Source organism: Pongo pygmaeus, chromosome 6 (genome assembly GCF_028885625.2).
Source record: "Pongo pygmaeus isolate AG05252 chromosome 6, NHGRI_mPonPyg2-v2.0_pri, whole genome shotgun sequence".
Lineage (NCBI taxonomy): Eukaryota > Metazoa > Chordata > Mammalia > Primates > Hominidae > Pongo > Pongo pygmaeus.
In genome coordinates, this window is record NC_072379.2 from 20,995,369 (window position 1) to 21,018,566 (window position 23,198).

At 51.8% G+C, this 23,198-nt stretch overlaps 1 protein-coding gene across 4 annotated transcripts in view; it reads right to left on the bottom strand.

Annotated features, from left to right (window-relative positions):
• Positions 1-23,198, bottom strand: part of LOC129041060 (general transcription factor II-I repeat domain-containing protein 1-like) — a 53,950-nt gene that overhangs the window by 21,141 nt on the left and 9,611 nt on the right. For 2 of the 4 annotated variants that reach the window (XM_063667295.1, XM_063667294.1), the window contains exons 4-6: positions 22,577-22,666; positions 16,651-16,716; positions 15,355-15,429 (exon numbers count right to left, since the gene is read on the bottom strand). In XM_063667295.1, the coding sequence (XP_063523365.1) occupies positions 16,655-16,716; positions 22,577-22,666 (152 nt within the window). In that variant the 3' untranslated portion in view covers positions 15,355-15,429; positions 16,651-16,654. Of the gene's footprint in view, positions 1-15,354; positions 15,539-16,650; positions 16,717-22,576; positions 22,667-23,198 lie in introns of all 4 variants that reach the window. The other 2 variants (XM_063667297.1, XM_063667296.1) reach the window with 1 other exon arrangement.

The following is a 23,198-nucleotide window of genomic DNA, read 5'->3' on the forward strand; positions in this document are numbered from 1 at the left end:
CGCGGTGGCTCACACCTGTAATCCCAGCACTTTGGGAGGCCGAGGCAGGTAGATCGCTTGAGGCCAGGAGTTCAAGACCAGCCTGGCCAACATGGCAAAACCCTGTCTCTACTAAAAATACAAAAAATTAGCTGGGTGAGGTGGTGCGCGCCTGTAGTCACAGCTACTCAGGAGGCTGAGGCAGGAGAATCGCTTGAACTCAGGAGGCAGAGCTTGCAGTGAGCTGAGATCGTGCCACTGCACTCCAGCCTAGGCAACAGAGCAAGACTCCGTCCCAGAAAAAAAAAAAAATGCCCGACTCCTCATGGGCACTTGGTAACTTAGAGAAGCTGAGCTCTTCTGTGCCAGGCACTGCTCTTTGATCTTTGCATGGATTCATTTAATCCTTAAAACGAGGCAGTGCTCAGTGGCTCACGCCTGTAATCCCAGCACTTTGGAAGGCCAAGGTGGGCAGATAGATCACTTGAGGTCAGGAGTTCGAGACTAGCCTGGGCAACATGGTGAAACCCCGTCTCTACTACAAATACAAAAATTAGCTGGGCATGGTGGCACGTGTCTGTAATCCCGGCTACTCAGGAAGCTGAGGCAGGAGAATTGCTTGAACCTGGAAGGCAGAGGTTGCAGTGAGCCGAGATCGCGCCACTGCACTCCAGCCTGAAGGACACAGCAAGACTCTGTCTCAAAAAAAAAAAAAAGACAAGGAAACAGATTTTCCCCTAGAGCCTCCAGAAGGACCCAGCCCTGCTGATACCTTTTTTTTTTTTTTTTTTTTTTTGACACAGAATAACCTCCATCTCCTGGGTCCCAGCGATTCTCCTGCCGCAGCCTCTTTCTATTTCACAAGTAGGGAAACTGAGGCTCAGGTAGGCAAGCCTGACTTGCTGGAGTCACACAGGAAGTTGGCAGCTCTGCTCCATCCCTGGGGTCTGGAGCCCCTGCTCTGGGGAAGGAGAGGTGGGGCGCTGCCTTCCCAGAGTCCCCTCAAGCTGGCAGGGACAGCTGTACCCCCAGGGTCAGAGGAGAACTAAAAGGAGCGGAAGCTAGCCTGGGTCCGGGGAGAGATCTCGTGTTTGCCCAAAAGGGAGCTGGAGAGGGGCGGCTGGGCTCATACGCAGGGAGGAGGTGCGGGGAGCTGGTGGCGGGGCAGCAAAGAGAAGTGGATTTGGTGGGTAGAGGGGCCCCTCTTTGGTTCTAGTCCTCCCCACAGCCCCTCCCAAACAGGCAGGGCTCTCCTGTCCCTTTCTCCTCTCCTGCAGCAAGCCCTATAGGAAGAGGCCTCTTTGGTGAGTGGCAGCTCAACCTCTGCGAAATGCCTCCAGTGATGGGGAGTTCACTACCTTCCAAAGTTTTTAAAAGATGTTAACCACTTTTATTCAAGAACAATTCTAGAATTTTTTTTTGAAAGACAAGGTCTCATTCTGTCTGGCAGGCTAGAGTGCAGTGGTGTGATCATAGCTCACTGCAGCTTTGACTTCCTGGGCTCAAGCGATCCTCCCTCCTCAGCCTCCTGAGTACCTGAGACTACAGATGTGCACCACCACACTGGCTCATTGTTTACATTTTTTGTAGAGACAGGGTCTCACTATGTTGCCCAGGCTGGTCTCCTGGCTTCAAGCAATCCTCCTGCCTTGGCCTCCCAAAGTGCTGGGATTACAGGTGTGAGCCACTGCATCTGGCCTTTTTTTTTTTTGAGACGGAGTCTCACTCTGTCGCCCAGGGTGGAGTGCAGTGGCTTGATCTCGGCTCATTGCAACCTCCACCTTCCAGGTTCACGCCATTCTCCTGCCTCAGCCTCCTGACTAGCTGGGATTACAGGCGTCTGCCACCATGCCTGGCTAATTTTTGTATTTTTTGGTGGAGACAGGGTCTCACCATGTTGGCCAGGCTGGTTTCGAACTCCCGACCTCAGGTGATCTACCCGCCTCAGCCTCCCAAAGTCCTGGGATTACAGGCTGAGCCACTGCGCCCAGCCCTGCTGTTGCTTCTGAGGTTTGAAAACCACTGCCTCAATGCTCCTGACTCAGCTCTTCTTACCCAAAGGTTCCCCCACCTCATCTACTCTGCTCCTGCACAGTCGCCCTTTTCTCTGATGCCCCGGGCAGGTCTCTCTCTGCCAGCTCCGTCCTTTTGGAGTCCCCCATCCACCTTGGGGCCCAGCTGCCCACTCTCTGGGTTCAGACCTTCTCAACACTCCCTGGCTTCTCTGCCTAGTTTTGCCTTCTCCAATCCCACTCTTGGTGGGTGGAAGTACGGTTACCATGGTAACCTGAAGACAACGCAAATCTGATTGTATCATTACAATGACTGGGAAAACCTCCAGTGCCACAAAATAAAGCTCAAGTCACTAGCTTTGCAGTCCAGGCCCTTTACCATTCCGGCAGCATTTCTGGGGGCTATTCTCCTTCCCCCCACTGCACAACCCCGCCTGGCCACCCCAAGCTCAGGCTGCAGAACGGCATAGACCAGGGAGTGGCTTTCGGCTCATGCTAACTACCTGGTTTTTGTCTCTTTCAGGCTGTTTTCTCAGTTGCAAAATGGGAAGGACAACAGCACCCGCCTCACAGGCTAAGCGTCTAAGAGGCTGTGTGTGAAAAGCTCGCAGCACAGGGTCTGGCTCGCGTCGACGTGCGGGATGGGAAGAGGGGATTTCCCAGCTCCTCATCTCTGCAGGGACTGGCCTTGGCCTAGGGAACACCAACTGCCCAGGGAGAGGAAGCTTTCCCTGAGCCCCCCGATGTATGGCAGGCAGAGGAAAGCAAGCTACTTCTGGGAGGGGAGTTGTGGGGAAGGGCAAGTTAGTCTTTACTGAGGGTGGCAGTGAGCTGGCACTTTGGTTTCACCTCAGCTGCAGAAACCCACCCTGCTCCCGTCTTATTTCCTGGGGATTTCAGCTGTGTGCAGGCACAGATGCGTCATCCAAGTGCCCCACACGTACCTTGACCTCTTATCCTCCCTCTGGCCAGTCCTGAACCTCTTGGTGATCCACGGCGGCACCTCTGTGTCCTATATCCTTCTCTGGCCGTCTCCTTCCCTCCTTCCAGCCCTCCCTCTAGGACCCTGACCCCAACCATCCTTCATCCCCATGGGGATATTCAGTCCACTGACTCATCACCCTCCCCTGTCCCTGCGTGAGAGAAGGAGCAGGCAGAGAGGATCTTGCATGAGCCTTCAGCAACCCCCTTCTACCCATCCAGTTTCTTGCTCCTTTTTTTTTTTTTTTTTTTTTCCCAAAAAAATAGTGACGGGGTCTTGCTATGTGGCTGGTCTCAAACTCCCGGGCTCAAGTGATCCTCCTGCCTCGGCCTCTCAAAGTGCTGGATTACAGGCGTGAGCCACCACACCCGGCTCCGTTCCCTTTCTAAGCAGGGTGCTCCTTTTCTTGCCATTCCCCCCATCCTCCTTCCTCTCCCACAGCTCACTTCCCTCTCTACTGAATCTGCTGAAGATCATGCAGCTGCTGTTCCTACCTCTAAAACCCTCTCTTGGGTGGGTGTGGTGGGTCACATATGTAATCTCAGCACTTTGGGAGGCTGAGGCGGGTGGAACATTTGAGGTCAGGAGTTTGACACCAGCCTGGCCAACATGGTGAAACCCTGTCTCCACTAAAAAATACAAAAAATAGTCCGGTGTGATGGCATGTGCCTATAATCCCAGCTACTTGGGAGGCTGAGGCAGGAGAATCACTTGAACCCGGGAGGCGGAGGTTGCAGTGAGCCGAGATTGCGCCACTGCACTCCAGCCTGGGTGATAGAGCAAGACTCTGTCCCCTCCCTCCACCAAAAAAATAAAGCCCTCTCTGCATCCATTCCACTCTCCACTCTTGCTCATTCTCTCCTGCCCTCTAAAAGGTGATCTGTCCTTGGCAGATTCAATCACTTGCCTTTCTCATTTTCTCCTGAGCCCACTATTCCACTCTGGTCCCCACCACTTCCTCCAAAACTGCTCTGAACCATCCCACTGCAACCTGTTGCTTAGCCCCTCCGTCTATTCTCAGGCGTTAGGACTGACTTCCCAGCAGAGGCTGGTGCAACTAATCACCTCCTTTAGTGAGTTTCTCCCTGGGCTTCACCTTTTCACCTGTGGGCTTTCCACCTGTCTCTTTTTTTTTTTTTTTTTTTTTTTTTTAAGACAGAGTCTCGCTCTGTTGCCAGGCTGGAATGCCGTGGCGCAATCTCAGCTCACTGCAACCTCTAGCTCCTGGGTTCAAGCGATTCTCCTGCCTCAGGCTCCCAAGTAGCTGGGATTACAGGCGCCCGCCACCACACCCAGCTAATTTTTGTATTTTTAGTAGAGTCGGGGTTTCACCATGTTGCCCAGGCTGGTCTCGAACTCCTGACCTTACATGATCCACCCGCCTCAGCCTCCCAAAGTGCTGGGATTACAGGCGTGAGCCACCGTGCCTGGCAGAGTCTCCCTAATTTAATTCAGTGCCACTGCGGGCAGGTGGGGTGTGGCCTGGTTGGGCAGTATAGAGCTACCAGCTACCAGTGGTGTTCAGCCCTCAGGGTCGAGCGTGGGTTGTCTCAGCCCCTTGCAGGCAGGGCTGGAGTTCCTTCTGGTACGAGTTGGGGGACCCAGCCCCCCCATCCCTCTGTAACCCCAGGCCCCCCACTAGGTCCCCTCTGGTTCAGCCTGGTGCCTTCCAGTACCCCTGGCCCCCAGAAATCCCTGGCCCACAGCTCCCTTGACCTGAGGCCTGAAATTGACCCACTGCCCCCTGAGGCTTGGTCCAAGTCCAAGTATGCCTTCCTCTCCAGCCAGACGCCTGCCTGCCACTCAGCATGTCAGAGCAGGCAGGGCTTCTAAATTTTAATGGGGAAACTGAGGCACTGAGGGCAGATGTGATGTCCCCAGTTGGGAAAACATGAAAGACATTCTGGGCTTCTCTCTCTCTCTCTCTCTCTCTTTTTAGAGACAAGATCTCACTCTGTCACGCACGCTGGAATCATGGCTCACTGCAGCCTCCAACTCCTAGGCTCAACGGATCCTCCCACCTCAGCCTCCCAAGTAGCTGGGAGTACAGGTGTTCGTCCCCACCATGTCTGGCTAATTTAAAAAAATGTCTTTGCAGGATGGGATCTTGCTATGTTGCCCAGGCTGGTCTCAAATTCCTGGGCTCAAGTGATTTTCCCATCTTGGCCTCCCAAAATGCTGGGATTATAGGTATAAGCCACCACGTCTGGCCTGAGTCATCTCTTTTGACCCAGAACAAAACCAGTCCAGGAGTGGCTGTACTCTCACCGTACACTGGGGAGGCCCACAGCTCCAGGGTGCAGTGGGGCTCTTGCAATTTAATGACTAATTCATCTTCAAAAAAGCACAATCTCAGCCAGGCGCGGTGGCTCACGCTTGTAATCCCAGCACTTTGGGAGGTTGAGGCGGGCTGATCACCTGAGGTCAGAAGTTTGAGATCAGCCTGGCCAACAGGGTGAAACCCTGTCTCTACTAAAAATACAAAAATTAGCCAGGTGTCGTGGTGCATACCTGTAATTCCAGCTACTCGGGAGGCTGAGGCAGGCGAATCACTTGAACTTGGGAGGTGGAGATCGCAGTGAGCCAAGATCGTGCCATTGCACTCCAGCCTGGGCAACAAGAAGTGAAACTCCATCTTAAAACAAACAAAACAAAACAAAACAAAACAAAAACAAAAAAGCATAATCTCTTTCAGAATTTTTACCTTCTTGGTGTGGTTCTGTTAGGAAAGGCTTCCATGGGAACCTTCAATAAGTGACCTAAAAAAAGTCTCAGAGCGATTCCTTTTTTTTTTTTTTCAGACAGCGTCATGCTCTGTCACCCAGGCTGGAGTGTAGTTGCACAATTTCAGCTCACTGCAACCTCCACCTCCCGGGCTCAAGCCTTCCTCCTGCTTTGGCCTCCTGAGTAGCTGAGACTACAGGTGCACGCCACTGTGCCTGGCTAGTTTTTAAATTTTTTGTAGAAACGGGGTCTTGTTATGTTGCCCAGGCTGACCTCAAACTATTGGCCTCAAGTGATCCTCCTACCTCGTCCTCCCAAAGTGCTGGGATTACAGGGGTGAACCACTGTTCCTGGTTTAGAGCCATTCTTTTTTTCTTTTTTTGCTTTGTTGTTTTGAGACGGAGTTTCACTCTTGTTGCCCAGGCTGGAGTGCAATGGCATGATCTTGGCTCACTGCAAACTCCGACTTCCAGTTTCAAGCGATTCTCCTGCCTCAGCCTCCCGAGTAGCTGGGATTACAGGCATCCGCCATCATGCCCAGCTAATTTTTTTGTATTTTTAGTAGAGACGGGGTTTCACTATGTTGGCCAGGCTGGTCTCGAACTCCTGATCTCGTGATCTGCACGCCTCAGCCTCCCAAAGTGCTGGGATTATAGGCATGAGCTACCACGCCCGGTCCTAGAGCCATTCTTAACAGGGTTTGTCCCCCTAGAAACTTCCCGAAGCCTCACCCTCGCAGGAATTCCCTGCTGAGTGCCACAGTCATCTCTTCACCACTTGGTTTCCACTCTCCCATCCTTGCACCGAGATCCCACTGTTAGGCCTTTTTCAAGCACGGACCTTCTCATGCTCAGTCTGTCTGTGGTGTGGAAGTTCCTACTGGGTGGGCCTCACAGAAGGTTCCAGGCCCTGGTACAAGCCCAAAGGAAACGATGATCCAAAATGGACTCCGATAAAGTTTCTGCCACTCTGCACTGGGGGCTTTTGGTAGGAGTCCAGTTCAATTTTATAAAAATAAAAATACATGTCTCGCACTTCTGAGTTTGTAGACTCAGGTCCATTCTGTATTTGCAAACGAGGACAAAAAGAAAGGTGGCTGGGCGCGGTGGCTCACGCCTGTAATCCCAGCACTTTGGGAGGTCAAGATGGGCGGATCACTTGAGGCTGGCCAGGAGTTGGAGACGAGCCCGGCCAACCAGCCTGGCATTTCACCATGTTAGGGTGCCTAAAAACACAAAAATTAGCTGGATGCTGTGGCACACGCCTATAATCCCAGCTACTCAGGAGGCGGAGGCAGGAGAATCATTTGAACCTGGGAGGTGGAGGTTGCAGTGAGCCGAGATCACGCCATTGCACTCTAGCCTGGACGATAAGAGCTAAACTCCATCTCAAAAAAAAAAAAAAAAAAAAAAAAAAAAAAGCAATTGGGGGAAAACAGTCCTTCCAGCTCACCTAGCACTGCCCATCTTTTTCCATATTCAGATCACATGGCGAGGCAGGTATGCTTGTCCATCTTGGCGGTAAGGAAGTGAAGGCTCAGATTCCCACGGCTAGTCAGACGGGTACAGGGACTTGAACGAGATGGCACTTTCCCATGGCCCACATGCTGCCTGGGACCCTGAAGGCTGACTCCTGGGCACTGTCCCCAGCCACCTGCCTCTCCGCAACTATCTGCCACCCCTCCACCTGCCCTGGGACAACTGCCTCCAAATGAAGGGGCCTGCTATTGCCTCTGCCTCCCCCAGCAGACCCCAGCTTCCACTCCGATTCACCTTGGAACTGCCGGTGCTGGCCCAGGCCAGGCTTTGGGCACTATGTGAGGGAGGGTTTGAGAAAAGCCCATTCTGGTGCAGGAGTAGCACTCAATGACTTCTGGTGAACCCTCCGAGACTCCCAGGAGCCTGGACATGTTCCCAGCCCAGCATGACTAGTGGCATGAGTAAGTGTGGAGCTGGTTCTCCAGGCGGATACCTGGCTTGGGTGCCAATGCCTGGAAAGGGGCTGGCAGGTCCATCCCTGAGGGCTGGGGCCACGGCCACCTGCTAGCTCTGGGACACAGAGTATTAATACATCACTCACACTGAGCCTCAGTTTACCCCTCTGTAAGTGAGCTCTAGCGTCTACCTCCTAGGTATGAAGACTAAATGAGATGCCTCCTCTGTTTGCACTCCGCTGTAACCCTAGTTCCTAGAATACTGCCTTGCCCCAGCAGGACCTCCCGAAATATGTGTGAAAGGCACTCGCATAAAGCACCCAGTGCAGGGCCAGAAACCCAGTGACCTCTCAGCCGGGTGTCCACTGGAGGCACACTCACTGCACTGTGCTGCTGCAGCTTCCACTGTCTCCACCTTTCCAACATCATCTGACCATTCTGCCCCTCTGAGAGCTCTGGAAACACACTTATGGCAATGGCATCCAGTGACCCCTCAACCCCTGCCATTCCCCTGCCAAACACAACCCACCCTCCTCTCTGCCTCTCAAAGTCCCATCTTCCCCTGAGGCCCAAGCAGGGCCTTCCTTACTCCAGGCAACTCTCTCCAACTACCCCTCACCCTCCTGATCCCCCTTTTGGGGGCTCCTGTGGCCTGTTGGCAGCCGCCACATCACTGTACCCTAAGTACTTTTTTTTTTTGAGACAGAGTCTCGCCCTGTCGCCCAGGCTGGAGTGCGGTGGTGCGATCTCTGCTCACTGCAACCTCTGCCTCCTGGGTTCAAGTGATTCTCCTGCCTCAGCCTCCCAAGTAGCTGGGATTACAGCTGTGTACCACCATGCCTGGCCAATTTTTGGATTTTAAGTAGACACGGGGTTTTACCATGTTAGTCAGGCTGGTCTCGAACTCCTGACCTCAAGTGATCCTCCTGCCTTGGCCTCCCAAAGTGCTGGGATTACAGGTGTGAGCCACCATGCCTGGCCCGCCCTGGAGGCTCTGGCCAGCCCTCAGTGCTCATCATGTGGCATGTCGCCCTGCAGGGACAGCCCCTGCAAATCTGGGTTTGGGAGGCCAGGACACAGCCCTTGGTGGAGATGGAGGTGGATGGGTGGCTTAAAAAGGGTCAGGAGGCCGGACATGGTGGCTCATGCCTGTCATCCCAGCATTTTGGGAGGCCAAGGCAGGAGGATCACTTGAGGCCAGGAGTTTGAGACCAGCCTAGCCAACATGGTGAAACCCCATCTCTACTAGAAATACAAAAATTAGCCAGGCATGGTGGCACGTGCTTATAATCCCACCTACTCGGGAGGCTGAGGCAGGAGAATAGCTTGAACCTGGGAGGTGGAGGTTGCAGTGAGCGGAGATCGTGCCACTGCACTCCAGCCTGGGCAACAAAGTGAGACTTGGTCTCGCTCTCTCTTTCTATATATATATAATATTAAAAAAAGGGTCAGGAGAGGCACTGCACTATTTAAGGCGGGGTAGACACCCCCCACATCTTACCACCACGCTTGTGGTCCCCATGCAGACACCCCTCCTTCTGTGGTTAGGAACCCACTCGCCTCCAACCTCATCTATTCACTGAGGTCAACCAGACCCCCTTTATCAGGAGGACGGGGTGCACTGACCTGGCCTGGCCCCTCCCTCCTCAACCAAGACTGGGTAAAACTTTAGTGAAACCCGTCTCTACTAAAAATACAAAAATTAGCTGGGTGTGGTGGCAGGCTCCTATAATCCCAGCTACTCGGGAGGCTGAGGGAGGGGAATCGCTTGAACCCAGGAGGCAGAGGTTGCAGTGAGCTGAGATAGCGCCACTGCACTCCAGCCTGGGTGACAGAGTAAGACTCCGTCTCAAAATGAAAGAAAAGAAAAGAAAAGGAGTAGAAACAGTTGGGGCCCACTACATAAGAAGAACTCCAAGCTTCTGGAAAGGTCTGAGATCTACGGCTCACGTCTGAGAGCTGCTGTGTCACTGCAGTCGGAAACGCCAGTCACCAAGCCCAGCTTTGTATTACACTAATGTCTTTAGCTCCACAGACTCTAGAAAGCCTTGCCCAGACATGAGTCAATGTTCTTTATCATACTGCACTGCTTCTAAAGTCTCCATCTTCAGCACAACTTGTCCTGTTAGAGCAAGCCTGTTGGGGGGCTGGGGTTTGTGGTGGGCAGAGGACACTGGGAAAATCATGCTGGCCAGAAGGGGGCTGTCGGGGGATGGCAGGGTAGGCCATGGAGTGGAGAGGTAATTAGCTCTCTGGAGAGGTAATGGGCCTGGAGAGGTAATGAGCTCTCTGTCACAGGGGTAATCAAGCAGCAGCACCGAGGAGTCTCTGCCCAGGAGTGAGCCCAAAGGCCAAACTCTCAGGGAGGGTACTCCCTGGGTCCCCAGTAGATGAGGATTTGGTGCCCGCTCTGGCGGTGGGCATCTCTTAGGCTTCTGAACAGTGCCAGGCACAGAGCTGGGGTCACGGGCCAGGGCTGGGAGGGGGAAGCATAGCCCTGCCTTGAACCATAGTCTCAGGAGCTAGAAAAGGCTTTGGATTGGTACAGAGCGAGACTCTGTCTCAAACAAAAAAACAAAACAAAACAAAAAAAAACCAATGCTCATGAGCACAAGGTGTCTCTGCACAAAACCATAAAAAATGTCATTCATGAGGACTTGCTGTTGAATTGGCACCTAACCTCAAGCTGCCCGGGGGCCCCTGGCTTATGGTTTGAGGGAGTGTCGTTGAAAGCAAAAACAAAAACAAAAACAAACCAGAATGAGACCCTGTCTCTAAGAATTTTTTAAAAATAAAATTCAAACTATTTAAGCTGGCCCCAAACCCATGTGATCTGGCCCCTGCTACCTTTTCCTTTTCTTTTTTTATTTTGAGACAGAGTTTTGCTCTTGTTGCCCAGGCTGGAGTGCAGTGGCACTATCTCAGCTCTCTGCAACCTCTGCCTCCCAGGTTCAAGCAGTTCTCCTGCCTCAGTCTCCCGAGGGGCTGGGATTACAGATTACAGGCCCCTGACCCCGACCACCACACGTGGCTAATTTTAGTATTTTTTTTTCTGTTTTTTTTTTTTTTTTAATTATATTTTAAGTTCTAGGGTACACGTGCACAACATGCAGGTTTGTTACATAGGTATACATGTGCCATGTTGGTGTGCTTTACCCATTAACTCGTCATTGACATTAGGTGTATCTCCTAATGCTATCCCTCCCCACTCCCCTCACCCCACGACAGTATTTTTAGAGATGGGTTTGCACCATGTTGGCCAGGCTGGTCTTGGACTTCCGACCTCAGGTGATCCACCCTCCTCGACCTCCCAAAGTGCTGAGATTACAGGCGTGAGCCACCGCTCCTGACCTATTTTTCTTTTTTTTTATAGAGATAGGGTCTAACTATGTTGCCTAGGCTGGTCTCAAACTCCTGAGCTCAAGCAATCCTCCCACCTCAGTCTTCCAAAGTGCTAGGATTACAGGTGTGGGCCACTGTGCCTGGTACCCTGCTACCTCTTCGGCCTTAACCTCACCATCCTTCCCTCATTCACCCTACACCAGCTACAAGGGCACCTTGCGAGCCTTCAAACACAGAAGCACGTTCTTGCCTCTGGGACTTTGCATGACTTTTTCTCTGTCCCAACAGTCTTTTTTTTTTTTTTTTTTTTGAGACAGTCTCCCTTTGTCATCCAGGCTGGAGTGTAATGGCATGATCTCGGCTCACTGCAACCTCCACCTCCTGGGTTCAAGCGATTCTCCTGCCTCAGCCTCCTGAGTAGCTGGGATTACAGGCACGCGCCACCACATCTGGCTAATTTTTGTATTTTTAGTAGAGACAGGGTTTCACCGTGTTGGTCAGGCTGGTCTCGAACTCCTGACCTTGTGATCTGCCTGCCTCGGCCTCCCAAAGTGCTGGGATTACAGGCGTGAGCCACCGCACCTGGCCTGCTCCCACACTCTTTATGCACCTGGCTGGCCCTCTCACTTCATTGGGTCGCTGCTCCAACGTCACCTCCTTTTCCAGGTTCCTCCTGTCCCTCTCTCTCCCTCACTCTGAGTTATATCCTGTCACAGCAGTTACCTCTACCTGACATAATATTGTGATTTTGTCTGGGTTACATAGGCAACTCCAGGGCAACTTGGTGGCATTTACTGCTGGGCTGCAAGCCCAGGACCTGGCAGGCACCCAGGATGGTTTTTTAGTTTGTTTGTCTCTTTGTGTTTTATTTATTTATATATTTATTTATTTATTTTGAGAAGGAGTCTCGCTCTGTCGCCCAGGCTGGAGTGCAGTAATGCGATCTCAGCTCACTGTGACCTCCACCTCCCAGGTTCAAGTGATTCTTGAGCCTCAGCCTCCTGAGGAGCTGGGACTACAGGTGAGCACCACCACGCCCAGCTAATTTTTGGTATTTTTAGTAGAGATGGGGTTTCACCATGTTGGCCAGGCTGGTTTCGAACTCTCGACCTCAAGTGATGCATCTGCCTCGGCCTCCCAAAGTGCTGGGATTACAGGCGTGAGCCACCACGCCCGGCCTCTTTGTATTTTTAAAGGGACGAGGTCTTGCTCTGTCACCCAGGCTGGAGCGCAGTGATGCCATCATAGCTCACTGCAGCCTGGACCTTCTGTGCTTACGCAATTCTTCTGCCTTCCGCCTCAGCCTCCCAAGTATCTGGGACTACTGGCACATACCACTGCACCTGGCTAATTTTTTAATTCTAAAAATCAAATAGAGACGGGGTCGCTATGTTGACCAGGCTGGTCTCGAACTCCTGGCCTCAAGCGACCCTCCCATTTTGTCCTCCCAAAGTGCTGGGATTACAGGTGTGAAAATTTTTAAAATTTTTTGTAGAGATGGGGTCTCGATACAGTGCCCAGGCTGGTCTCAAACTCCTGGGCTCAAGCAATTCTCCTTTCTGGGCCTCCCAAGGTGTTGGGATTACAGGCGTGAGCCATCATGCCTGGCCAGAATGTATTTACATTTTTTTTTTTTCATACGGGGCCTTACTCTGTCACCCAGACTGGAGTGCAGTAGTGCAATCATGGCTCACTGCAGCCTCGAACTCCTGGCTCAAGCAATCCTCCCACCTCAGCCTCCCAAGTAGCTGGGACTTCAGGTGCACACCACCAAGCCTGGCTAATTTTTTTTTTTTTTTTTTTTTGGAGACGGAGTTTTGCTCCTGTTGCCCAGGCTGGAGTGCAATGGCATGATCTGAGCTCACTGCAATTTCTGCCTCCTGGGTTCAAGCAATTCTCCTGCCTCAGCTTCCCGAGTAGCTGGGATTACAGGCACCCACCACCACACCCAGCTAATTTTGTATTTTTTAGTAGAGATGGGGTTTCTCTATATTGGTCAGGGTGGTCTCGAACTCCCGACCTCAGGTGACCCGCCCACCTCAGCCTTTCAAAGTACTGGGATTACAGGTGTGAGCCACCGTGCCTGGACTTAATTTTTGTATTTTTAGTAGTCCTGATCTCAAGTGATCTGCCCACCTCAGCCTCCCAACGTGCTGGGATTACAGGCATGAGCCACTGTGCCCAGCTCAATCTTCCTTTTAATATGCCCAGACACACCGGGCATGTGGCTGCATTTCATCCTGGCCTGCTGAAGCCTTTGATTCTACTGCACGGTCACAACTCTTGCTCTCCAGCCCTTTTGCGTAGCTTTTTGCTATCTGCTCTTTTTGTGTCGTGGAGCAGCAGCCTCCCTCCTGGCATAGAGCAGGCCCTGCAGAAGAGCTCCCTGTCCCAGCAGATCTCCTCACCACTTTATGCAGAAATGACACTGTGAGTCTCCCAGTTTGAGAACCATCTACTCCCCTGGAGGAACAAACCCTTAAGAGTCTCTTCTTTCTTGCTGCTTTCAACCAAACCAAGCCTATTTTTTTTTTTTTTTTTTTTGAGACAGAGTCTTACTCTGTTGCCCAGGCTGGAGTGTTGTGGCACCATCTCAGCTCAATGCAACCTCCGCCTCCCGGGTTCAAGTGATTCTTCTGCCTCAGTCTCCTGATGACAGGGAGATTACAGCTGGGATTACAGGCATGAGCCACCACGCCTGGCTAATTTGTGTATTTTTAGTAGAGATGGGATCTTGCCATGTTGGCCAGGCTGGTCTCGAACTCCTGACCTCAAGTGATCTGCCCGCCTTGGCCTCCCAAAGTGCTGGGATTACAGGCGTGAGCCATCGTGCCCCACCATAAACCAAGCCTAAATGTATGCTATTACAGTAACACAGAAGTAACAAACACAAAATGGAAATATGATTCTCCCATTCCCTGTTTTGTTTTTTTATTTTTTTGAGTAGGGGTCTTGCTCTGTTACCCAGGCTGGAGTGCAGTGGTGCAATCATAGACTGGAGCCTCCAAACCCCTCCTGGGCTTAAGTGATCCTCCCACCTCAGCCTCCTGAGTAGCTGAGATTACAGGTGTGCACCACCATGCCCAGCTAATTTAAAATTTTTTTGTAGAGATGGGGTCTTGTTATGTTGCCCATGCTAGTCTTGAACTCCTGGCCTCAAGTGATCCTTCTGCTTCAGCCTCCTGAGTAGCTGAGACTACAGGCATGTGCTGCTACACTAGAGCTTAAAAAAATTTTTTTGTAGTGACACAGTCTTGCTATGTTGCCCAGGCTGGTCTTGAACTCCTGGGCTCAAGCAATCCTCCCACCTCAGCTTCCCAAAGTGCTGGGATTACAGGCATGAACCACTGTTCCTGAAATCCTCCGACCACATTTTTACTCAATAACTGCTACCACCTTCTCCAAAGGGACTTTTTATCCTAGCTGGGCACACAGGGTGTATCCATGGGTGCTGCCCCGGGACCTCAGTGGCAAAAACACGACATGCTCAAGGAAACAGAAAGAGCCTGGAGAAGCCACTGCCGGACTTTCTCATCCTGGGACAATGGGGCATTGCCCCCAGCCCCTGGCCCAGGACACCAACACGCCAGCCTGGAGAACCCGTGAGCTGATGGGACGTTCCCATTCTGCATCTGGGCAAACTGAACACTGCTCTCCTGAGACTGCGAGAGGGGTCAGCTCGGTGGCTTTGGGTCTGGCAGCCCTGGGTAGCCTCATATCTGCCAACTGCAGCCAAACCCATCTAACACCTTGCTGTCAAAGAAAAAAAAAAAAGAGAGAGAAAAGAAAGGCCTGGTGCGGTGGCTCATGCCTATAATCCCAGCAATTTGGGAGGCTGAGGTGGCCGGATCACTTGAGGTCAGTAGTTCAAGACCAGCCTGGCCAACGTGGTGAAACCCCATCTCAGCTAAAAATACAAAATTAGCCGGGCGTGGTGGCGGGCACCTGTAGTCTCAGCTACTCGAGAGGCTGAGTCAGGAGAATCATTTGAACCCAGGAGGCTGTGGTTGCAGTGAGCCAAGATTGCACCACTGCACTCCAGCCTGGGAGACAGAGTGAGACTCTGTCTAAAGGAAACAAGAAATAGTGGCCAAGCGCGGTGGCACATGCCTGTAATCACTTTGGGAGGCCCAGGCAGGAGATGGCTTGAGTCCAGGAGTTTGAGAACAGTCTGGGCAATGTGGCCAGACCCTATCTCTAAAAAAATAAAATCAATCAATCAATTAATAAAAAAATTAGCTGGGCATGGTGGCACACACCTGTGGTCCCAGCTACTCGGGTGGCTGAGGCACAAGAATCGCTTGATGGTGATTTGGTGCTGCTCCTGCCCCGGGTGCTGAGCAGGCCTGGTGCTGTCTCCCAGGGACCTGGTCAGGCCTTACCTCTTGATCACAAACTGGATGCTGTTGCTGGCCTCCAGAATCTTCCAGAGCTTGGCGATCCCGAAGCAGCTGGGCCTGCGGAGGGAGATGCCTTCAGACAACCCCACCACAAACAGCTCCTCCAGGTGCATCAGAAACTTGGAGTACAGCACCTTGACGGGCTCCGAGATGCCAATGGCCTTGGCTGCAGAGACATGGCTGCTGTAAGGCCACCTGGTGCCATGGGGCCAGGAGCCTCAACCCGTGTCCCGTGCCTGTGTAGGGGGCAAAGCTGCCAGAGCCCTTTTGAGGGCCTGCCAGCCTTCCTGGGAGGTGGAAAGAGTGGCTCCCCAGCCTGCAGGAAAGGAACCTGGAGATCAGAGGGGACATGACTTCTCTGAGGTCACAGAGCCACTGAACGGCAGAGCCAGGGGATGAGAACTCAACCCAGGGTTACCCCAAGGCCCACACTGGGTCCATGCCCTCATGCCCAGGCAGCACAGAAGCCACCACTAATGGCTGCTGAGATTCGGCATTGCTTCCCCCTGAGTCCACTCAGCCTCACCCTTCCAGTAAGGCCGCCCGAGTGTCCCTCCTGCCACCATAAGCAATCCCACATGCTGGTGTGGCCCAACACCACACCTTGGAATGAGCCTAATCTCTGCCACTGAGTAGTGTGGGGCCTTGGATGAGTCACACCCCTTTACCAGGCCTCAGTTCTCCTCAGCTGTAAAGTGGGTCTTAGGACATGGGGATTTTGTGAGATAGGATACAAGAACACGAGGGCTGGACACGGTGGCTCATGCCTGTCATCCCTGCACTCTGGGAGGCCGAGGTGGGTGGATCGCTTGAGGTCAGGAGTTCAAGACCAGCCTGGCCAACACAGTGAAGCCCTGTCTCTATTAAAAATACAAAAATTAGCCAGGTGTGGTGGTGGGCACCTGTAATCCCAGCTACTCGGGAGGGTGAGGCAGGATAATTGCTTGAACCTGGGAGGCAGAGGTTGTAGTGAGCCGACATTGCGCCACTGCACTCCAGCCTGGGTAAGAGTGAGACTCGGTGTCAAAAAAAAAAAAAAAAAAAAAAGTGGGGAAGCACCTAGCCTCATGCCCAGCAGCACACACTGAGGTTATCTTATCTTATTCTTTTTTTTTTTTTAAGGAGGGTCCCAGCTCCTCCCTTCCCTCCCTCCCTTGTCCCTGCCCAGAGAGCAGCTGGGATGAGAGCTGGCAAGGGGATGGGTCCAAAGCCCTTCTGCAAACAGGGCCACTGGAGGGGGCTGGGATGCCCCCAAACCCTGTCCCACCTCTTGCTCACCATATCATGTGTTGAAGAGCAGCTCCACTTGCTTCCGCAGGGGCCAGATCACGTCATCTTGACTGTCTGGAAGGCAAAAGGCAGTCTGTTGAGGCTCTTTGGTGGCAGCTTCTCGGCTGATGTTCCTGCTCTGCTGGTACCAAGACTGGCCCTGTGGTGGGATCTTGGAATGGGGGAAGGCTGGGGCGGTGGCAGTGGTGTAACTTATTTCCTCAGAAATGGCACACGCAGACAGGTCCACAATTCCTGGGCTCACAACCTTGTTTGTGAAATCAAATCTAGGGTACCACCAGCCTGAATGAAGATTTGGAAGGTTCTGTGGACTAGGAGTGACCATGGGTCTTTCTAGGTATGTGACTGAGTATAGTATGTGACTGAGAACTACTGGGTACACACTAAGCCTGCAAATTGAGCACGCCGCCACCAGGTGGCAGTGGAACTGTGTTAAGACTTCATGCTTCCTCCTGCCAGGCTGGGTTTGGGGAAGTGACAATTCTCTCCTCTGACACTCACTCATTCCATTTCAGGATACTCCAGAGGTGAAACAGACCCACCCTCACGCTGGCCTCCCTCTCTCTCTGTCCTACTTCCATTCTCAGCAGGGAGGGAATTCTCACCTTTCTGAAAATGGGTGTGTCTGCTGGACACAAAGCCAATTTTGTGCTTTCAGGCCTCTATTCTACTTGTTCAGATAGAGGAGGCTCAGTTCCCAGTCTTAAAACCTTTGTGGAAAGCAGCAGGGTGTGTAATAAAAACAAAGCCTTGTAATTTCCCTTAGCAGTGGGAACTGCTCCTAGCTCTGACCAGGTACCTCATGTATACAACACCAACACTCATGCCCTGGAATGAGCCTGATCTCTGCCACTGAGTGGTGTGGGGCCTTGGATGAGTCACACCCCTTTATCAGGCCTCAGTACTCCTCATCTGTAAAGTAGGTCTTAGGACATGGGGATTTTGTGAGATGGGATACAAGAACATGGGGGGCTGGGCACAGTGGCTCATGCCTATAATCCCTGTTCTTTGGGAGGCCGAGGTGGGCGGATCGCTTAAGGTCAGGAGTTCAAGACCAGCCTGGCCAACACGGTGAAGCCCTGTCTCTATTAGACATACAAAAATTAGCCAGGCGTGGTAGCAGGCGCCTGTAATCCCAGCTACTCGGGAAGCTGAGACAAGAGAATCGCCAGAACCCAGGAGGTGGAGGTTGCAGTGAGGTCGTGCCACTGCACTCCAGCCTGGGCAACAGGGTGAGATTCCGTCTAAAAAAAAAAAACAACAAAAAAAAAACACAGTTGAGAACACGGGACAATTTGTTTAAAATAGTCATCACATGAGTTAGCACATAGAAAAAAACATACAAAGGATAGGTACTAGGGATACTAGTGGTTGCCTTAGGAGGATGTGATTGGAGCTTTCCTCCATATGTTACATAGTTTTTGGTTTTGTTTTGTTTCAAGAGACAGCGTCTTGCTCTGCTGCCCAGGCTGGAGTGCAGTGGTGCAATCACAGCCCATGCAGCTGCAACCTCTTGGGCTCAAGCGATTCTCCCATCTCAACCTCCCGAACAGCTGGGACTACAGGTACGTACCACCACATCCAATTAATTGTTTTATTTTTTGTAGAGATGGGGTCTTGCTATGCTGCCCAGGCTGATTGTAAACTCCTGGGATCAAGCGATCCACCCACCTCAGTCTCCTCAGTAGCTGGAACTAGAGGCATGCATTACCACGGTTGGCTACTTTTTAAAATTTTTTGTAGAGAAAGGGTTTTGCCATGTTGCCCAAGCTGGTCTCGAACTCCTGGGCTCAAGAGATCATCCCATGTTGGCCTCCCAAAGTGCTAGGATTACAGACATGAGCCACTGCACCTGCTCAATGTGTTACACAGTTGTCTATCATTTAACTGTTTCATATCATACATGTGTAAACAGAAAAAGCATACACATGCAAAATCTTTAGTCCACGGTGGTCCTGGACATCTCAGAATTTTCCTTTATGTTGTTTTGTTCTTTTTGAGACAGAGTCCCACTCTGTCACCCAGGCTGGAGTGCATTGGTGCAGTCTGATCTCACTGCTCCCTCTGCCTCCTGGGTTCAAGCGATTCTCCTGCCTCAGCTTCTGGATTACCTGGGATTACAGGCGTGCACCACCATTAGACTTTTCTTTTTCTTTTTTCTAGATGGAGTTTCACTCTTGTCACCCAGGCTGGAGTGCAATGGTGCGATCTTGGCTCACTGCAACCTCCGCCTCCTGCGTTCAAATGATTCTCCTGCCTCAGCCTCCTAAACAGCTGGGATTACAGGTGTGCACCACCATGCGCAGTTAATTTTGTATTTTTAGTAGAGATGGGGTTTTGCCATGTTGGCAAGGCTGGTCTGGAACTCTTGACCTCAGGTAATCCACCCGCGTCGGCCTCCCAAAGTGCTGGGATTATAGGCATGAGCTACCACGCCCAGCCAGAATTTTCTTAATTCATCAGGTTTGACTGGGGTGTCTGGGAAGGAGCCCTGCATGGGAAACATGTGTTCCAGCCCAGGGCTGTGTGACCTTGGGGAGGTGGCTGAGCCCGAACCTGGCTAAGTCTGTGTTCTGCTCTGTGAAACAAACAGCAGTGGTGCTATGCTCATCCAAGGCCCCCAGCTCCTGCAGTGCCACTCAGCCTCTGGCTGTGAGTGCTGCATGGAGGCTTTCACGGTGTTTTCTTTTTCTTTCTTTTTTTTTTTTTTATTTTTTTGAGACGGAGTCTCGCTCTGTTGCCCAGGCTGAAGTGCAGTGGCGCGATCTCGGCTCACTGCAAGCTCCTCTTCCTAGGTTCACGCCATTCTCCTGCCTCAGCCTCCCGAGTACCTGGGACTACAGGCACCCGCCTCCATGGCCGGCAAAGTTTTTGTATTTTTAGTAGAGACAGGGTTTCACCGTGTTAGCCAAGATGGTCTCGATTTCCTGACCTCATGATCCGCCCGCCTCGTCCTCCCAAAGTGCTGGGATTACAGGCGTGAGCCACCGTGCCTGGCTTCCATGGTGTTTTCTAACACCACTGTGAAACCCATCTGGGTGCCATGTCAATTCCTTAGCCACCACATCATGCTGTCATCTCAGCCTGAGGCTGGCGTCAACCAAACTCTCTGGATAGCTACACCACAGACTGCTGTCAAGTCTAGTCATGCCCAGTTTGTGCTGGACAAAGCATGGTTTTTTCTTCATTACCAAAGTATTAGAAGTGCATCCTAACTGATTTAGAAAATAAAAAACGCAAATCATTTTGCCTAACACTGCTACTGTTTTGGTATACCCTCATTTTTCCCCAGTGATTATGTTTGCAACACAGTTGTAAGCAAAGCACAATCAATTTTTCTTCTTTTTCTTAGTGTTACATCCTAAGCATCCTACCTTGTTCCCTATTTTTGTTTCTTTCTTTGTTTTTGAAATAGAGTTTCACTCTGTTGACCTGGCTGGAGTGCAGTGGCGCGATCTCAGCTGCAAACTCTGCCTCCCAAGGTTCAAGAGGTTTTCCTGCCTCAGCGTCCCAAGTAGCTGGGACTGCAGGTGTCTGCCACCATGCCCAGCTAATGTTTTTGGTCTTTTTAGCAGAGATGGGGTTTCACTAGGTTGGCCAGGCTGATCTTGAACTCCTGGCCTCAGGTGATCTGCCCGCCTCGGCCTCCCAAAGTGCTGGAATTACGCAGTCTTCAGTCTTCATGCCCAGTCTATTTTTGCTTTTTTGAGACGGTGTCTTGCCGTGGCTCCCAGACTGGAGTGCAGTGGCACCATCATAGCTGACTGCAGGCTCCAGCTCCTGGGCTCAATGGATCCTCCTGCCTCAGCCTCCCGAGTAGATGGGACTAAACATAGGTCCCACCGTGCCTGTCTAATTTTTATCTATCTATGTATCTAGTATTATCTATCTATCTATTTATTTTGAGGCAGAGTTTCACTCTGTCATCCAGGCTGTAGTGCAATGGCAAAATCTTGGCTCACTACAACCTCTGCTTCCTGGGTTCAAGTGATTCTCCTGCCTCAGCCTCCTGAGTAGCTGGGATTACAGGCATGTGCCACCACGCCCAGCTAATTTTTGTATTTTTAGTAGAGACGGGGTTTCACCATGCTGGCCAGGCTGGTTTTCAACTCCTGACCTCAAGCGATCTGCCCGCCTCAGCCTTCCAAAGTGGTGAATTACAGGTGTGAGCCAATGCGTCTGACCTATTTATTTATTTATTTTAAGACAGGGTCTTGCTCAGTGGCACCATCACAGCTCACCACAGCCTCAACCTCCTGGGCTCACTCAATCCTCCCACCTCAGCTTCCCAAGTAGCTGGGACTACAGATATGCACCATCATGCCCAATTAATTTTTGTACTTTTTGTAGAGATGGGGTTTCACCATGTTGCCCAGGCTAGCCTCAAGCTCCTGGGCTGAAGTGATCCTCCTGCTTTGGCCTCCCAAAGTGTTGAGATTATAGGTGCGAGCCACTGCATCAGTCAATTAAAAAAAATTCTTCAGTAGAGATGGGGACTTGCTATGTTGCTGACTGGTCTCGAACTCCTGGCCTCAAGCAGTCCCCTCGCCTTGGCCTCCCAAAGTGCTGGAATTACAAGCGTGAGCCACCTTGCCCTGCCTATTTTACTTATTTGTTTACTGCTTATCTCTCCACACGAGGATGTGTACCCCAGGAGGTGGGGACATCTGTTTGGTCTACTGCTTTTTCCCCAGCCCCTTACATAGGACCTAGTACACAGCAGCTGCTCAATAAATATTTGTTGAGGCAGGGCACAGTGGCTCACGCCTGTAATCCCAGCACTTTGGGAGGCTGAGGCAGGAGGATCATTTGAGGTCAGGATTTCGAGACCTGCCTGGTCATGATGGTGAAACCCCGTGTCTACTAAAAATACAAAAAAATTAGCCAGGCGTGGTGGCGGGCACCTGTAATCCTAGCTACTCAGGAGGTTGAGGCAGGAGAACTGCTTGAACCCAGGAGGCGGAGGTTGCAGTGAGCTGAGATCGCGCCACTGCACTCCAGCCTGGGCGACAGAGTGAGGATCCATGTCAAAAAATTTAAGAGATGGGTCTCTCTATGTTGCCCAGGCTGATCTTGAACTCCCGGCCTCAAGTAATCCCCTCGCCTTGGCTTCTCAAAGTGTTGGGATTACAAGCATGAGCCACCTTAGCCTGCCTATTTTACTTATTTGCTTACTATCCATCTATCTCTTCCCATGAGGATGTGAACTCCAGGAGGTGGGGACTTCTGCTTGCTTCACTGCTTTGTCTCCAGCCCCTTACATGGGACCAGGTACACAATAGATGCTCAATAACTAGTTGTTGGATAAATGGACAAATTATTCCCAATAGGTGGCTCCTGGGAAGGATGCTGGGCCTTGTTATAAATGGAGCCTATGGTCGGGCGTGGTGGCTCGGGCCTGCAATCCCAGCACTTTGGGAGGCTGAGGCAGGTGGATCACCTGAGGTCAGGAGGTCGAGACCAGCCTGACTGACATGGCGAAAGCCCGTCTCCGCTAAAAATACAAAATTAGCCATGCGTGGTGGCATGTGCCTGTAATCCCAGCTACTCAGGAGGCTGAGGCAGGAGAATCGCTTGAACCCAGGAGGCGGAAGGTGCGTTAAGCCGAGATCGTGCCACTGCACTCCAGCCTGGGCAACAAGAGTGAAACTCCATCTCCAAAAAAAAAAAAAAAAAAATAGGGAAACACACAAAGATGAAGTGAAATGCCCAAGGTCTCTAAATAAATAAATAGAGCCTACTTGAGGTTTCCAAAAGGAACCCAGCCTTGGATTGGGGTCAGGCCTATATTGGGTTTCCTCTACTAGAGGCGGTCAATACCAAGAAAAGCCTGGGGTCTGCCTGGCCCACCCCTTTCCCTTTGCTCCCCGGGGAGATGAGTCCCAAGAACCACCAGCCCAGCTCCACTTCTTACCTGTCAGCATCTCCATCCCATAACCAGGGTCCTCCGATGGCAGGTGCCCAGGCATCGAGTCTGTCATTTCCCCAGATGTTGGAGAGGGGTCTGAAGACAAAACTCCAAATGACACGGGTGTCTTCTGCCTGTCATACTCCTGTCATACTCCCTCAGAGACCACTCAGCCCAGTCTCCCCAGAGACAAGGGTCCTTTTCTTTCTCTTTTTTTATTTTTGTTCGAGATGAAGTCTCGCTCTGTCGCCCAGGCTGGAGTGCAGTGGCGCCATCTCGGTTCACTGTAACCTCCGCCTCCCGGGTTCAAGCGATTCTCCTGCCTCAGCCTCCTGAGTAGCTGGGATTACAGGCGTGAGCCACCATACCTGGCTAATTTTTGTATTTTTAGTAGAGATGGGGTTTCACCATGTTGGCCAGGCTGGTCTCGAACTCTTGACCTCAGGTGATCCGCCCACCTTGGCCTCCAAAAGTGCTGGGATTATAGGCGTGAGCCACTGCACCCGGCCATTTCTTTTTTTTGAGACAGGTTCTTGCTCTGGTTGCCCAGGCTGGAGTGCAGTGGTGTGATCACAGCTCACTGCAGCCTCCAACTCTTGGGCTCAAGTGATCCTCCTGCCTCAGCCTC